The 17240-nt window shown below is 41.7% G+C and overlaps 1 protein-coding gene across 1 annotated transcript; it reads right to left on the reverse strand.

Annotated features, from left to right (window-relative positions):
- Positions 1-1792: 1792 nt before the first annotated feature.
- LOC147619267 (uncharacterized) lies at positions 1793-3078 on the reverse strand. Its single transcript, XM_086773497.1, has 3 exons — positions 2596-3078; positions 2412-2517; positions 1793-2089 (listed from the first exon to the last, which is right to left on the reverse strand). The coding sequence occupies exons 1-3, from the start codon at positions 2659-2661 to the stop codon at positions 1914-1916; spliced, it is 348 nt and encodes a 115-aa protein (XP_086629623.1). The 5' UTR covers positions 2662-3078; the 3' UTR covers positions 1793-1913.
- Between the last annotated feature and the right edge of the window lie 14162 nt (positions 3079-17240).

Below are 17240 nucleotides of genomic sequence, written 5' to 3' on the forward strand. Positions count from 1 at the left end.
CTGGACCCTTGAGAAGGCTATGAAGATTGGGCATGGGAATGGTCTTTGTCCCTGCTCTGCAAAACCAAGCTAGAAACTGTCCCCCATCTTTTTTTCTCTTACCCAGACACTAGCCAATTCTTGAGTGTTCTGAACAAGGCCTTTATGAAAATTAGGAACACCCCTCTCAGTTGGAAAGAAGTCCTCCTAGGAGAATGTCACACTGGACCCCTTAACGTGGCAGTCCGTCAGAATTCTGCTTCTATGGCATGTATGGAACCAACGGAATGAAGCTCTTTATGAAATTAAAACTAATCACCACTTTTATCTCTTTCTTGACAGTGTACTCAAGCTAATCCACCAGCTTCAGCCTAGTGGTGTACCTATGGAGGTGGATCGTTGGCAGGACCTACCTTGGAGGAAATGGAAAAAGTTTCACGGCTCCTCGCATTGCAAAACAAAGGAAACCATGCTACAAGGATTGGATCTTGAATGTCAAAGAAGGCTTTATTACATCCAGGCATCGGAAAGTTTCCAAGGGGTCCCTTAAACCCTCACGGACTCAGTCTATTGTACATGATGTTTGCTCAGCCCCTCTCCCTGAATAGAAGCCAGTCAAGCTTCATCTGGGTCTTGTTGGCCACAGCCGAGTTCAACAGGCTGTTCATCAAGTTTTGATTCATGAACCGGCTCATCAAATTTTGATTATGTCTACTGTTTCAGTTTTGTTGTATATGTCTTAGAAGGTTCTGAGTTAATCCCATTATCTGCAGGGTTTAACAGTTCACAGTGTCTCCCCATGGACCTTCCTCATGGGGACTTGTAACCTCACCTTTTTTTAATATATTCCTCTGTTTTAACTAAAAAAACAAGAAATAGCATTTGTAATTAATTTGTATTATGTATATCAAAAAGAAGCGCTGGATGAATTGTGCACGCAGTGTATTTGGCACGTGGTACGGGATGTAATCATCGCTTCGGCCTTCAATTGCGACTTCCATGGCAGATAGCAGCGCAATCGATGCCGTGGATGAACAGGGGATCTACGGTACTCATGCACGGCCAAAATTTTCGCCGGGATTTTGTGCCCACGTGGCTGCACGCTATGTGTAGACGCTGACCATCCATTGCCTCCTCTGACGGAGCGGTCCGAATGTACGACCACCTTTTACTTTTGACTATCGTTTACCAATCACAAAATATTGGAACCTATTGAAATTATTTAAAGTTCAATTAAACCATTATATCTAAAAATCACGAAACAATTGGAACCTACTAAAAAATAGTATTAAAAATTACTGATTAATAAGGCTGCTAAAGACATTGAAATAATAGTTTTGCCTTTTGCAACAGATTTGTTAAAATCGACATTTGAAAATTTTGAAGGGCCCGGGTTTGTGCAAGCACTCATTTGACGAATATTGAACTAAACCGCATGGGAATAAGATCTGATACCAAGCTGAATGCAGGCTTCCATCATAGCGTCAGCTATGATTCTTGCTATGATTCTTTTGTATTGAAGGACGATAGATGGTGTTTGGTCTGTAATTTACTGAAGGGTCTGAAGGATGGTAAATCTGATGTAAAATGTAAAGCTGCTTTTCGTTGAATAAATATATATATCTATTGGTAAAGAAAACCGCATCGAAAACAAAATCTACTGATTTTGAAGAACGAAGAAATGGATTTCCATTGAAAACTAGAAAAGCATATTCACTTGAAATTGCGGAGAAAGGAAAAAACGTGACACGAGAGAGAGAGAGAGAGAGAGGGAGGGGTAATGGTTGCATAAAAACCACGGTTAACATACAAATGATCGTTGTCTTGGGGAAGTTTGTTAATCCGAAACAAGGACGTTATGATACACATGATCAGATCAGCAGGTTAATGCTTGTTAATCGAAACCGTCCCAGTTCTCTGATTTGGTCTTGTAATTAGGGTTTTGGGATCCTTCTCTTGAGCTTCTTGTTGATGTCATCCAAGCTGTGCCTGGCAAGCTTGTTTGTCGTGTCCTCCAAAACTCTGCTGAAGTGAGATGATCTTCTTGCAGGCCTCTCACAATAGTACTCCTCAAAAAACTCCTTGTTTGCCTTCTCCAACTCCTTCCACACTGAGAGTCCAAAAGCAGCCAATAAGTAAAGTTTAGACTAAGTTAGGATTAGCTTAGTCAATATGAAAGGTTGGGTTTAGGCCAGGATCAGCTTAATCCTCGCATAAGATAATAAATTGTTTTGGGGGGGGGGGGGGGTTGGCATGCATTAACAGTGCTATAATGGGTGCAAGAGTTTGTGATTCGTTGTGATCTCAAACAAGGTTAAAACAGTAATACAGATAGCCAGGAATGTAGTGCTAAAGTACCATTTGTTTAACAGTACTGTTAAATTAGGTTTACAACGCATGATGAGTTCAACAAGCAAGGCTAGAACAGTTACCCGTTACGGTGATGATAGGTTCGATTCCTGCATGCTTTGAGAGAGCTTTGACACAGTCATCTTGGTCAAGGTAGAAAGTGAGGCAGCGCTCAATAAGGTGCTGCACCTGCAGTTACAAAAACAAGCACGTTATCAGACGACAATGTCATTGATACAGGATGAGAGACAGTAAGGGGGGCGTTACCGTCATGATGAAAGAGCATGAGACAGCATCTACTCTGGGGGAACCAGTGCGGGCAGGAAGCCTCATGTTTACTGGTTAGAAGGTTGATAACGAGCACTGGGATTGTGAAGTGGGAAAGATCAAAGCCAAGCTACTGAATTATTGAGGCAGGGTCTGTAGTGGTGAGGGCGTCAAGCAGAGCTGCTAATGAAGGAAGAGGAGGATAAGGCAGCGACATGGAGAGAGAGAGAGAGAGAGAGAGAGAGAGAGAGAGAGAGAGAGAGAGAAGAGATGAAGCGGCCATCATTTGATGACGATCACTTTATATGTGGGCTAACAGATGGGGCGAATTAAGAGGCAGTGTAGGAGGAGGGAGGTGGGTGGCATCTACGATCTATCCATCCCAAGTTTTATCTTCAGGTGTCTACGTCTCTCTCTCTTCGCGTTCTGTATAATGCTGGCTGGCCGTGCTTTTTGCTTATCCGGATGAGATTGAGAGGATGAGGGCTTTACCACGGATAAGGCGCTACACTAGCACACACCCCCTTGCCCTTCTCTTAATATACCCCCTAAGAAGCAAAGCAAAAAAAATAAAATAAATATCTAGGACTTCTAGTGTATTCCTCCACCTCTCCAAATTAGGCTACTTCTGAAAAAAAAGTGAAATAAAAGGGAAATTTGAACTTTAAAACACACACCCAAACTACACTCATACCACTGCTGGAAAAAAAACTAGAGTAAACGTACACATTTTCCCATTGCCTTCTCATTAAACCAAAAGACCAAGCAATAAAGGCATACATTTTTCAAAATTACACTATTTTACCATTTATTTCTATCGATAACTAAAATCCCCACTTTTATGAACGAACATTGTCCACACACACACACCACCCATATATTATCATGATTTACGATGACACCGCAACACATTGCATTCTCTTGCAAGGAAACCAAACATGCTAAAACGAACTGGGCTAATGGGATGGTTGCAGGATTAGGGTGCCTAGTTTTGTCCACTCAGGCACCTTATAAATAGTAAAAAATACAGGCATTTGTTTACCTTTAGTGGCCAATCTCTCCTAGATAATGAAAGAATTTCCTTTCAAGTTCTTTTGTAGGAACATCACATGCAAAGTATAACAATGCTACTCAAGTTACAAGGATCATATAGAAAATAGTCAGGCCTTACCGGCACATTACATTACTAAAATATTTTTAGATTGCTCAGTAAACGAATGACTTAGCATTATAAGCAAGTTTATATACATATATATCGAAATGCATATAATGAGCCTTGCTTTACATTCCAAAATATTGGATTAAACTAATGAGTTGTTCATTTAAAGGTTAAAAGTACATTCAATGCAAAGGAAAGCTAGACATGAATGCATAGTAGCATGCCTATTTTTTAATGCATAAAGAGAGTTGTATTGACACTCCAAAGAGAGAAGATTACATCATCATGCCCTGTACATGATTGGGCTAACGTCTCTCTAACCTCCTAAGCACACTACCTTCCATAGCTTTCTGATTAGGACTATTATTTGTCTCAACCAGCTTGCAAGCTTCTAAATTAAGGATAGTAGCATGCCTATTACTTTTATTTTGTTCCTATGAGTGTAGGTATCCACATATCCAGTTTTCTAGTGTGTATCAACCTTTGGTAAGGTTTAGAGTGAGGTTGTAAACTTTGGAGAGATGTCTTTTGCCCTTTTTTTTTTGATTTTGCAACAATGTTTATTACTCAATTGATTTACACATTTCAATGTTTAGTTTTATGTTTGAAAATTTTAAAGTTATCATAACTATTTCGAGCCACTAGTTGACCATCTTCATGTTATACTAGTTACATGCTTGTTTTTTTTGTTCAACATTGAAAAATAATTCAAAAATCAATTTATATATCTTTAAGTAAGACATGTTTGAATGCTTATATTCACTAGAAAGCTTACAACTAGGCTATTCAAAAATGAATAAAATTCACATCATTTGGAGTGTGTTATAGGGCAACCATTTTAGTAAATGTCCTCAAGGACATGGTCCATAACTTTGCCTAGATTGCATAAAATAGGGTGAGCATTGGAAACTAGTTGCCCCCCATATCAAGCTACTATATGGTTGACAACTCTTCATTATTTTATAAAAGTGGTTTCATTCCGTTATGTGTCACATGTGAAAATAGTGAACTAATGCATGTTGATGTTTACTCTATTATACCCAAGCATCACATCCTTTTGTAATGGCACTTACATTGAGGCCCATTCCACAACAAAGGTCATGATAATTTAAAATAATTCCACAAAAATCGTAACATCTTGGCATTCTAGCTACTACTTCTCCTATTAGCTTGTTTAGCAAGGTTACAGTTTGTGTGCCTAATTTCAAGTGAGCAAGCTTCAATGCAGAAGTATGCCACCAAATTCCAAGAGTGAAAGAATATTGATTATGGTAATTAAATTATCATACCTTGTTCTTTGATAAATTCCTAGGCATGTTCCTTTTTGCCTCTAAATTCATATCTCTCACTCAAAATACTTTTTTTTAAAGTAGACATTTATTCTTTTATATTTTACATAAAGTTACAAATTATACAAACTCTCATTAATTACTCTGAAAAAACACATTTGATGCTTCCAACAGTGTGGTTTAACATCATTCACTAGGTAAGAAATTACTTGCCTCCAAAGTTATATTGATTACTACTAGTCCTTCTAGTTGTCTACCTAGAAGAATGTATAAAGTAGCCTTAGGTCGCATGCTTAATGTTAGAGAAAGTCTACAAGCCGCGTGTGCATAGTTGCTTAAGACTAGTAATAGAGGCTGGACCATTTTTAAGTTTGGCCAACCTAGTGTGATAGCTAGTAATTTGTATATAAGTCATGTTAAGAAAACGTGGTGCTCATGCTAGATCAAGATATATGGAGGAGAGAGACTCACAAGATACAAGAACACATCTTGTTTATTAAGTTGCTTATGAATACAACTTGGCCTTTGCTCACACAAAATGCCTTCTAGCTTTGCCTTTAAATAGGTGAGCTAGTGGACCATAAGTCCATTCACACACACACCCTTCTCCTACCCTTTTACATGACCTTAGTCTTTTAATACCCCCGAATATAGGTGTTGTTACATTGAGATTTAAAACAATTTCTCAGTGGAGTTAGAGGCTCATGCAAAGTTAGCCTGACTCTTTGTTAGGACATTTAGAAGTGATATGCCCCGTTTGTCTACTCTTGTTACATTTCATCTTGTTGGGATATTTGATCCAACAATTATTTGCCAAATGACCCACCTTTTTGCAATGGACACACCTTACTTTGTTCACGTGATGTGATAAAGCTTGTTCGATATTCAATGGAGTCGATGCATTTGAAGATTCAGCTCCTCCCTTTGGCCTCTTTTCTTCATCAAGACAAGATTGAATGACTCCTTCAAGGGTGGGATTTGGTATGTTCTTCAGGGTGGTGACTAAGGTGGGGTACACCTTCTTGACTACTTTTAAACAAAATAGCCATTGCATCATCTTCATCCATTCTTGCATTCACTGATGCAAGTTGAGCCACTATAAGGCCCTTTAAGTGAGAGATAAAGGCTCCAATGCCGTCTCCCTCTTTGAGCTCCAAGCTAAAAAATTCACTTTTAAGTGAGATCTTGGAATTCTTACCACGAGCTCCATAGAGCTTGTCAAGCTCATCCCATTTCTCCTTTGCAATCGGAAGCTGGTCCACATGGTGAATAAGAGCCTCATTGAGATGAAGCATGATGATGGCTTGTGCCCTCTCATCATCTTCAATATCTTTAGCCTTAGTTCGATCAATAACCTTAGTGCCGGAGATGAATAGCCAAAAACCTTTGGACATCATCTTGTACTTGAAAAGAACTTGCCAAGTGTGGAAGCCCTCTCCTGTGAGAACTTCTTGATTTGGGTGTTTTCCTTTGACATTGGGTATTGAAGGCAGATTACAAGAGAGTAATGGGCTGATTTATGAAGAAGAAAACCAGAAAATTTGTGATGTTTTGGCTTAAGTAGAAAGAGAAAGGCTTATGAGAGTGCAACAACCCTTAATCAAGCCAAGGATGTTGCATAAAAAAGGAGATTAAGATGGTGAAGCTTATGGTTTAGCACTTAGGGTTTGTGCCCAACCACTAATTCTGATGGAGAGAGCTTCATTAGTGTCCAGAAACACTTTCTTTGGTGATTAAGATCACCATTAGTGTTTAGCAACACTATTAGTGCTTAAGAGTACATTTTTAGCATCAAATGACTTGTATTGGTGATTAGATTCACCATTAGTGTTTAAGAACACCCTTAGTGTTTAGAAATACTCTAAAATGAGTCGTTTCACGCAGCCATTGGGGCTGAAACTTCAGGTAGTAGGCCCTTAGGTCTCATGGGCTTTAAAAGCCCCAAGCTCACATTGCCCACAGTCGTTGCCTACACAGGGCGAATGAGCTGTACGACAGCAGCGATGCAGAAAAAGTGCGCTGGCCTGCTCAGGGCGCAATGGCGCGACAGAGAGAGGAGAAAACCAGCAATCGGCAATACCAAGATGAATGCTCGAGGCTCTTCTACAACTTCTTAGTTGGACACTCAAGCCAAGATATGGCCTCCACAAGCAGCTAGAAGGCCTTCACTGGCTCGGGGTTCTTCTCCACAAAAAGTGAAATGTGGAAAACCTAGTCCACACCAACCAAAATGTGACCTAATCTACCCAAGCTCTAGATACCATGTTAAGAAAACGTGGTGCTCATGCTATGTGGAGGAGAGAGACTCACAAAATATAAGAACACATCTTGTTAAGTTGCTTATGAATACAACTTGGCCTTTGCTCACACAAAATGCCTTCTAGCTTTGCCTTCAAATAGGTGAGCTAGTGGACCAGAAGTCCATTCACACACACACCCTTCTCCTACCCTTTTACATGACCTTAGTCTTTTAATAAGTCATTTTTTACAATAAGCAATACATAATCATTCCCCGGGGCCTCCACCTTATAGACCTGTAGGTGTAGCACGTGCGTTCAAAAGGATGGGTTTTAATATAAATCTCACTTACAGTTTTAAAAAGAAAGGAGGGGTATTACAATTGTGCCTAGAAAAAATAAAATAAGGAGTGTTTTTATTCACGAAACTTCAGAAGTAGGGTACTATTCTAGTGGTATGACATAATTTTGTTGGGGTCTAGGTAGAGGGTTCAAATCTAGTAGTGTTTTTTGGCCCCACACTTTAAAGTTCTTTTTTTGCTTCACACTCTATTTAACGTTTTTTAAATTTGAAGTGAAGTGTTTTAAATTAGTTGCTGTAAAAGAGAGAAGCAATAAAGAAACATCTCATGTAATGATCCCCTTGTATAATCTATTCTACTGTGGGTTCACTCTTCACTCTAATGGCTTGTGGGTTAGCTCAAAGAGGGTTTTGATTCTTGCAGGAGGACAATGGGCATATTGCTACTAATGGGCTGCTTGTGGGTTATCTCAAAAGAGTTTCTATGGGTTGAGATTTTCATTCTTGCCGGATAATAGGAAGATTGCTTTCTTCTTCTACTAATGGGCTGATTTCTTTCCTCTTATTCTTCCTTTCAAAGGTGAAAGAAGTTCCCAAATCTCTTCTTCAATCAATAAACCTTTACAATGAAGTGATTGAATGAATCAGTATGCACTTCTTCTATAAATTTTACTCCCTCACTTGATTTTCCTAAACATAAGACATTTAGAAAGGACATGTTCTTAAGGATCTCCCTTGTTTTCTCTTGGAATGCAAAAATTCCAAGATAAGGTCAAGGTGAGAATGTGTACAACATGACGGCATCCTTCTAGATGTAGTAGTATATGCAAGTTGACAAAGGCTTATCGATTATTCTTGTGATCACCTTTTTCAATAATTGTAAGGGGCGTGATATCTTTAAATTTAAATTTACTAGATGGGGGAAAAAATTCTATGAGCTGGAAATTTTAAAAGTACAGGAGGGTTATAATAATATATTGCAAGAGTAATAGGAGGTATGCATAAAATAGGGGAAATCAGGCTACAGAGGGGTTTTAAAATATGCCTTTGAACGCACGTGATACAAACTTTTTTGGAAGGTGGAGGCCCCAGGAATCATTCCCTTGCAATAAGCAATACACAATCATTTCCTCGCAATAGTTTACTTCTAAGCTCTCCTCTTTTCTCTTATTGCTTTCTTGTATGCCATGCTTGATGGCATGCTAAATTGGTTTGGTTATAGGTTGTCTTCTTGCATTAGCTTCCCCTTCATTCCTTACCTTTAGTAAGAGAGAACCATGGTGAAGGGATGAATGAGCTACCGCATCCACCTACGGAAGTTGTAGTTTACTGTTATAAGGTAAGGCCTAATGACATGCTTCCGGAAGGCTAAGGTAAGCTCTTGACTTGAACATCACCTCACTAGTTTTTCTGAAAAGATGCAGGGGGTAGAGAGCTTGAGCTATTGCAAGCACACACACACACTCACAAAACCCTAATAGAGAACACACAAGGTGAGAGGCTGAAAATCTTCTTCTTCTCTACTCAACACTCAACACACCATATACAAGAATAAGAGTACACACCATATGAAAGGTACTCAACCAAATACATACACGGGTTCTCTATAGTGTGAACCCGACTAAATGAGCTGGCACTATAACTATGCCAGTCTCTAGAGTGGCTGTCACACAGCCTGTCATCCCACTGGCCGCATATCACCCAAGATCTCACCAACCATGCCAGTGGTGTAAGTGCGGGGCCTATCCCCCAGAGTGCACCGCCTCACTAGAGCTCGATATCTCAACACTCCCCCTCGAGCTCAACTCCATCTCATGTACACCAAGCGAAGCCCTGAATCTGCGGAGCTTCTCTGTACCCAATTCTTTGGTGAAGATGTCAGCTACCTGATCCTCTGTGCTGACATAAACAAGGTCAAGGTCTCCTGCCAAGACCTTCTCTCTGACGAAGTGGTAGTGGACCTCTATGTGCTTCGTACGAGCATGAAAGACTGGGTTCCTGGCCAACTGTATACTGCTAATGTTGTCACAAAAAATGACAACTTGTCTATTCACTGATAGACCCAAATCTGCAAGTAGCTTTCTCAACCAAGCTACCTCACATGCTGCCATAGCAGCTCCTCTGTACTCGGCCTCCGTACTCGATAGAGCAACCGTAGGCTGCTTCTTGCTGCTCCAAGTCACAGCAGCACTCCCCAAAGAAAACATGAATCCACTGGTAGATCTTCTGTCTGAGATACTACCAGCCCAATCAGCATTTGTGTACCCATGTACACATATCTCTGTCCCAGTCTCATAGAATAGTCCACAATGTAAAGTAGACTTCACATACCTCAGTATGCGTCTCACAGCATCCAAATGCGGTTTCCGTGGAACCTGCATAAACTGACTCACCAACCCAACAGCATAGCTCAAATCTGGTCTGGTGATCGTCATGTAGATCAAACTTCCTACTATGCTCCTGTACATAGTAGGATCCTCCAAGATCTCTCCTGAATCTGCACTCAACTTGCCATTCTGATCCAATGGCACAGAAATAGGCTTACAGCCTGTCATACCATACTTGGACAACATGTCCAAGCCATACTGTCTCTGCAGTAATCTAATACCATGTGGTGACCTAATCACCTCAATGCCCAAGAAATATCTGAGCTCCCCCAGATCCTTCATCTCGAACTTCTGTCTAAGCAAGATCTTTACATCAAAAATCTCTGCATCATGGTCCCCCGTAATGATCAAGTCATCTACATAGATGACAACAAGCACAACCCCTCTATCACCATGTCTCACATACAATGAGAAATCTGCATTGGCTACATGAAAGCCAATAGTGACAAGATATTCAAAAATCTTGTCAGACCATGCTCTTGGTGCTTGCTTTAAGCCATACAAGGCTTTCTTCAACCTGCAAACATGCTCGGGGTGACCCACATCCTCATAACCAGGTGGCTGCAACATATACACCTCTTCTTGCAAATCCCCATGCAAGAATGCATTCTTTACATCCATCTGATGTAAAGACCATTGCTTTGACGCAGCCACTGCTATCACAACTCTCACTGTTGCCATCTTGGCAACTGGGCTGAAAGTTTCCTCATAATCAATCCCATATGTCTGCGCATATCCTTTGGCTACCAATCTAGCCTTGTACCTGTTTATGCTTCCATCACTATTATGTTTAACTTTGTACACCCACTTGCATCCAATGGCTTTCTTGCCTTCTGGCAATTGCACTAAATCCCAAGTTTCATTTCCATATAGTGCATCCATCTCCTCATCCATAGCTTTCTCCCAACACACATTTCCAATAGCCTCATCAATGCATGTGGGCTCAACAACCTGCACAACCTTTGCCATATATGCATAGTGATGTGCCACATAACCATCATAGGTAAATCTCTGCACAGGATTTCTCACTCTCCCAGATCTTCGCAGCTTCTCATTCATGGCTTCCATAGCCTTCTTTACACCAGGTGTTCTCATAGCTGGGATCCCAAGCTCCTCATCAAGGCTCATATCTGAGCCACTAGACTCTCCATCAACATGAGAATGCCCTGCAGAAATGTCAGGCATACCAAGGGGCTCAACCATTTTCTCTTTTCCTTTACGTGATGTAGTAATCACATTTGCAGGGCTGGTATTATGACGCAGCCTGCCACTCCATGGTCTATCAACAGACCCACTAGATGAGGACTCTCCTGGTCCACTCAAAGACTGTGATTGCTGACTTGCATTCTGTGCAACCACACTTCCACTCACATCAGCCCCAACAGCTTCTTTTTCAGCAGCATACCAGCTGCTCATCTCATCAAAGACAACATCCCTGCTTACTCTCAACTCACGTGTAGCAGGGTTATAACACCTGTATCCCTTTTGCTCAAGGGAATATCCAATAAACACACATTTTTCAGCTTTCGGATCCAGCTTAGTTCTCAGCTCATCTGGCACATGCACATATGCAATGCATCCAAAGACTTTCAGATGAGACAAATCAAGTTTTCTGCCAGTAAACCTCTCCTCTGGAGTTACATCATGTATGGCTGCAGTTGGAGTCCTGTTCATGATGTATACTGCTGTAGAAACAGCCTCAGCCCAATAGCAATGCGGCATATTCTTCTCTTCCATCAATGCTCGCGCAATCTCAGCAATGTGCCTGTTTTTCCGCTCAGCAACTCCATTTTGCTGCGGAGTGTATCTGCATGTATACTGTCTCCGAATACCATTCTTCTTCAAATATTCAGAGAACTCATTGGAGAAGTACTCTCCCCCTCCATCTGACCTTAGGCACTTTACATATTTCCCTGTTTGCTTTTCAACCAAAACTCTGAAATTCTGAAAGTGAGTGAACACCTCACTCTTCTCCTTCATGAAATATACCCACACTTTCCTTGTGTGGTCATCAATGAAAGTCACATAATACCTGCAGCCTCCCATAGATATGGTCTTTGTAGGACCCCATACATCTGAATGCACAACATCTAGTGCATTTCTGCTCACATATCTGTTACGTAGAAACACATGCTTTGTTTGCCTCCCAAATTGGCATGCTTCACAGATTTTATGCATACCTTCCACTTTAAATTTTGGCAGCCCTGTCACAATTCCTTTTGTCTGCATAGACTTTAATCTCTGCACATTCACATGTCCAATTCTTTTATGCCATATGTCTGTGTCTGCAACAATTCCTGAACCGTTTGCAAACATCGCAGCACTCATTTCAGGCATGTCTACATTCAACGTAAACATTCTGCCCACTCTGTTGCCTTTTGCAACCAACCTGCACTTGTCTTTAAAATCTTCAACATAACACCCATGAGGGTTAAACCGAACCTGCAAACCCTGCTCAATCATCTGGCCAACTGAAACCAGATTCTTTGTTATGTTTGGTACATGAAGTACATCTGCAAGGTACTTCACTTTGCCATCCTGCATAGACAATGGCACATCTCCAACGTGGGCAATTGGATGAGCAGTGTCATCCCCTGTTTCCACAAAACCTGGTCTTTCTGGGTTTTTCATCTCCTTGAACCACTTCCCATGACTCGTCATGTGGTTCGAAGCGCCTGAATCCACATACCATACATTATCTTTTTGTGTTGCATCAACATTTTCAGACATGGCATTCACAACATGCTGCATAACAAACAACCTTTCATTATCCTCATTATTTCTGCTTGAGGATGCATAGTTGTTTTGCTGCACTTTCCCATTTTGCATGTCAGCCTGCTTCTTATAACATTCTGACTGCACATGTCCAGGCTTACCACAATAATAGCATTCACGTGCATCATTATATTGCCTTTGCCAATTTCCACGGCCTCTTTGACTCCCCCTGCCTCTGAATTTGCCTCTTCCACCTGCGTGTTGTTGTTGTTGTTGATTCTGGGACTGTTGTTGTTGTTGCTGCTGCTGGCCATAATTCTGATTACCTGTTCGGCCACCTCCTTGACCGCGTCCACGGCCTCCTCTACCTCGTCCTCTTCCTGAACTCGTGTAGAAGGCCTGTTGCTCTGAACTGTTTTTGCTTTGTGAAGACTGTTGGTCTTCACCCAAGTTCTTCTCTTCGATAATCAGCATAGACACCAAATCTGTAAAGTTGGGAATGTTTTCCCGAGTCTGAATAGACGTCTTAAACGCCTTGTATTGTGGCCCGAGACCACGTAGACAGACTTCCACCTTGTCATCATCATCTACTGACACACCAATAGATGCAAGGGATTCCACAATACCCTTTATCTTCAGCGCATAGTCATTCACAGACATGCTCTTTTTCTCCACAGTATGAAGTTCATTCTTCAACTGTATCTTACGTGCCTTGGTATTTGTTTCATAAAGCTTTACCAAGGTGTCCCACGCCTCCTTGGGGGACTTGGCATCCTGAATGTGCCCAATCATGGTGTCCTGTATACTAATGGAAAGCCAATACATTACTTTCCTGGCTCCTTGGTTCCAGTCTTTAAACTCTTTCACATCTGCAGCAGTCAGATTTATGTCCAGTATCTCTGGTGCCTCTTCATGCTCACCTTCTATGTAGTCCCAATAGCCTTTTCCCATCAAGAAATTCGTCAATCTGAACCTCCAAGCATGGAAGTTATTCTTATCCAGCTTCTCAGCCACAATCTGTGTTATGCCATCATTAGACATCTTGCCAAACACACAATTTTACCAGAAATTGCACTCTGGTTTTTCCTGCACAACTGCTGTATTTTTTGCACAGCGGTACTGCAGTCCACTCAAATGTCACAACCAGTGACTTCAATGTGCATACATACACCCAATGGCAACTGTAGACCTCTTTGCAGCACCCACAGTGTCTGCACAGTCAATCTGTCTTCCTACAGTTCTTAAAACAGAGTTCTGCAGAGAATCGATGACTTACCTGCAGTGCTCGAAATCGCCTGCTTTCTGAAAAACGGAGGTCCAGACGCGCCCGAAACGCGTTTTCGGCTCGAAGGACTGTATAGTTGCCCTATAGCTTTACTCCCGCGAAGAAAGCTCCTCAATCAGAGACCGTTTGCCGGTGCCTCCCGTAGAGCTCCCGACAAGGGTGTAGTCACCAACACAATAGGGAAGAGTAGTTGAAGCTCTTACCCTCGTACCGCTTCCTGTGGTTCTCTTGCTTGCAGCTCAGCCCTTAGCACGAACCAGGCTCTGATACCATGAAAAGATGCAGGGGGGTAGAGAGCTTGAGCTCTTGCAAGCACACACACACACTCACAAAACCCTAATAGAGAACACACAAGGTGAGAGGCTGAAAATCTTCTTCTTCTCTACTCAACACTCAACACACCATATACAAGAATAAGAGTACACACCATATGAAAGGTACTCAACCAAATACATACACGGGTTCTCTATAGTGTGAACCCGACTAAATGAGCTGGCACTATAACTATGCCAGTCTCTAGAGTGGCTGTCACATAGCCTGTCATCCCACTGGCCGCATATCACCCAAGATCTCACCAACCATGCCAGTGGTGTAAGTGCGGGGCCTATCCCCCAGGCGGGTCATCAGTGTCCACCGCCTCACTAGAGCTCGATATCTCAACATTTTCATGTGCCCCTTTTCCCATTGGTTACCTTTACACACTTTCAGTAAATTCAATTTAAGTTTTTAATGAGATCCTATTCAACTGGAGGATGACCGTTTCTTAAAGCAGTAGCCATGGACCAAACAAGGCCAAATTTTGAGTGGCATTTTCAAGGTCAAGTGGGTTTTTTGGGATGTTTAGAAAATGAAATTATTTTCAAACACTAATGCATCATTTCTTATTATGTTAATGTTTATAAACATTTTTTATTTTAAAAAAATATTTCAAAAATGAAAATTATTAAGAAGAGAAATGGTGTGAATGTGCTCTTTTATAATGGGACTTATATGAATAAGGTTGAGTGAATTAAGGCATTCGAACTTATCCTTGGGCCATTGTTGCGGTCATTTACAACCTATACCAAAACATTGGTAGACAAGAAGATATACCAAGGCATGTCGGTATCTTCTAACGCATGCCGGTAACTTCGTAGGTATGCCGGTAGCAACCTACGCATGCCGGTAGCTTCCTAGGCATGCCGGTACCTACCTAGGCATGCCGGTGGATTCCTAGGCATGCTTGTCGCTACCTATGCATGCCCGTAGCAACCTATGCATGCCGCTAACTTCCAATGCATGCTAGTAGCTACCTATGCATGCCGGTAGCTTCCTAGGCATGCCGGTAGCTATCTATGCATGCCGGTACCTTCCAATGTATGCCGTAAAGAGAATGTGGGGGAGAGGGAGAGCTTCAAACCCTAGCAAGGAAACACACACACACAAGACAGAGCAAGACACAAGAGAGAGATGGATGGCTGAATTTTATACTATCCTCTTCTTCTCTAATACTCAACCAACATAACATAAAGATAAGAGTACACACTATATGGGTTAGTACTCAACTACTACAACACACAAGGGTCGTTCCATAATGTGAACCCGACTAAATGAGTTGGCGCTATAACTATGCCAGTCTCTAATAATCCAAAATGGCTTTCACATAGCCTGCCATCCCACTGGCCGCATATCACCCATCATCTCACCACCCATGCCAGTGGTGTAGATACGGAAGCTATCACCCAGGAAGGTCATCAATGTCTGCCCCGTAACACTAGTTGAGCTCGATATCTCAACACTCCCCCTCAAGCTCAACTCCACACACTGCACTCCAAGTAAGCTCCTAAACCTATGGACCTTCTCTGTGCCCAATGCCTTCATAAAGATGTCAGCCATCTTATCCTCTGTGCTGACATATACCAGATCTACATCTCCTGCTACTACTAGAACCTTCTCCCTCACAAAGTGATAATGCACCTTAATGTGCTTCGTTCTAGCATGATATACTAGGTTACTGGCCAATTGTATGCTGCTCATGTTGTCACAATATATGACAATTTCTCTATCCTCCTCGAGCTCTCCCATGTCACCAAGTAGCTTCTGAAACCAAGCTACCTCACAAGATGCCATAGCAGCACCCCTGTACTCTGCCTCTGTACTTGACAAGGCAACTGTTAGCTACTTCTTTTACTGCTCCAACTCACAGCAGCACTCCCAAATGAGAACATAAAACTACTAGTAGATCTCCTGTCTCCAATACTATCAGCCCAATCAGCTTTTGTGTACCCATGTAATTGTATCTCTATACCAGCCTCATAGAAATGTCCATAATCAACTATGGACTTTATGTACCTAAGGATCCGTCTAGCCGCATCCAAGTGTGGCTTCCTAGGGGCCTACATAAATTGACTCACAAGTCCAACAGCATAGCTCAAGTCTGGCCTTGTAATGGTCATGTAGATCAAACTACCCTCTATGCCTCTGTATGTAGTGGGGTCCTCCAAAAGCTCACCTGTATTTGCGGAAAGCTTTGTGTTCTGCTCCAATGGCACTGAAATAGGCTTACAGCTTATCCTACCATACTTGGACAACATGTCCAAGCCATACTGCCTTTGCAATAGCAAAATGCCATGAGGTGATCTCACCACCTCTACGCCCAAGAAATACCGCAGCTCACCCAAATCCTTCATCTCTAAACTTCTGCTTCAAAAGCATCCTAACATCATGTATGTCTGCATCACTATCACCAGTGATAATCAAGTCATCCACATAGATAACTAATATCCATGATCCCTCTATCCATCCTTTTCACATATAGTGATAATCAAGTCATCCACATAGATGACTAATATCCATGATCCCTCTATCCATCTTTTTCACATATAGTGAAAAATCTGTATTGGATATCTGAAATCCAATGGTAAGAAGATACTCCCCGATCTTGTTTGACCATGCTCTAGGTGCTTGCTTCAAGCCATACAAGGCTTTGCGTACCTTCACACAAAATCTGGATGTGCATCACTCTCATGACCTGGTGGTTGCATCATGTACACTTCTTCTTGCAAATCACCATGCAAGAAAGCATTCTTTACATCCATTTGATGTAAAGACCAACCCTTCACTGTAGCCATAGCAATGACAGCTCTCAGAGCAGTTGCCATTCTTGCAACCAAGCTGAATGTCTCCTCATAGTCTATGCCATAAGTCTCCACATAGCCCTAGGCAACCAATCTTACCTTGTACCTACTCACTGAACTATCAGCATTGTGCTTGACTTTATACACCCACTTACA

Source organism: Cibotium barometz, chromosome 33 (genome assembly GCF_041138505.1).
Source record: "Cibotium barometz isolate CiBa-2024 chromosome 33, ASM4113850v1, whole genome shotgun sequence".
In the NCBI taxonomy this organism is placed as follows: domain Eukaryota; kingdom Viridiplantae; phylum Streptophyta; class Polypodiopsida; order Cyatheales; family Cibotiaceae; genus Cibotium; species Cibotium barometz.

Excerpts from the sequence above, each read along its gene's own strand:
- LOC147619267 (XM_086773497.1), bottom strand. The coding sequence starts at position 2,661 with ATGAGGCTTCCTGCCCGCACTGGTTCCCCCAGAGTAGATGCTGTCTCA. Across the intron at positions 2,518-2,595 it reads CATGCTCTTTCATCATGACG|GTGCAGCACCTTATTGAGCG; the intron begins GTAACGCCCCCC and ends TTGTAACTGCAG. Across the intron at positions 2,090-2,411 it reads ACCTATCATCACCGTAACGG|TGTGGAAGGAGTTGGAGAAG; the intron begins GTAACTGTTCTA and ends TTGGACTCTCAG.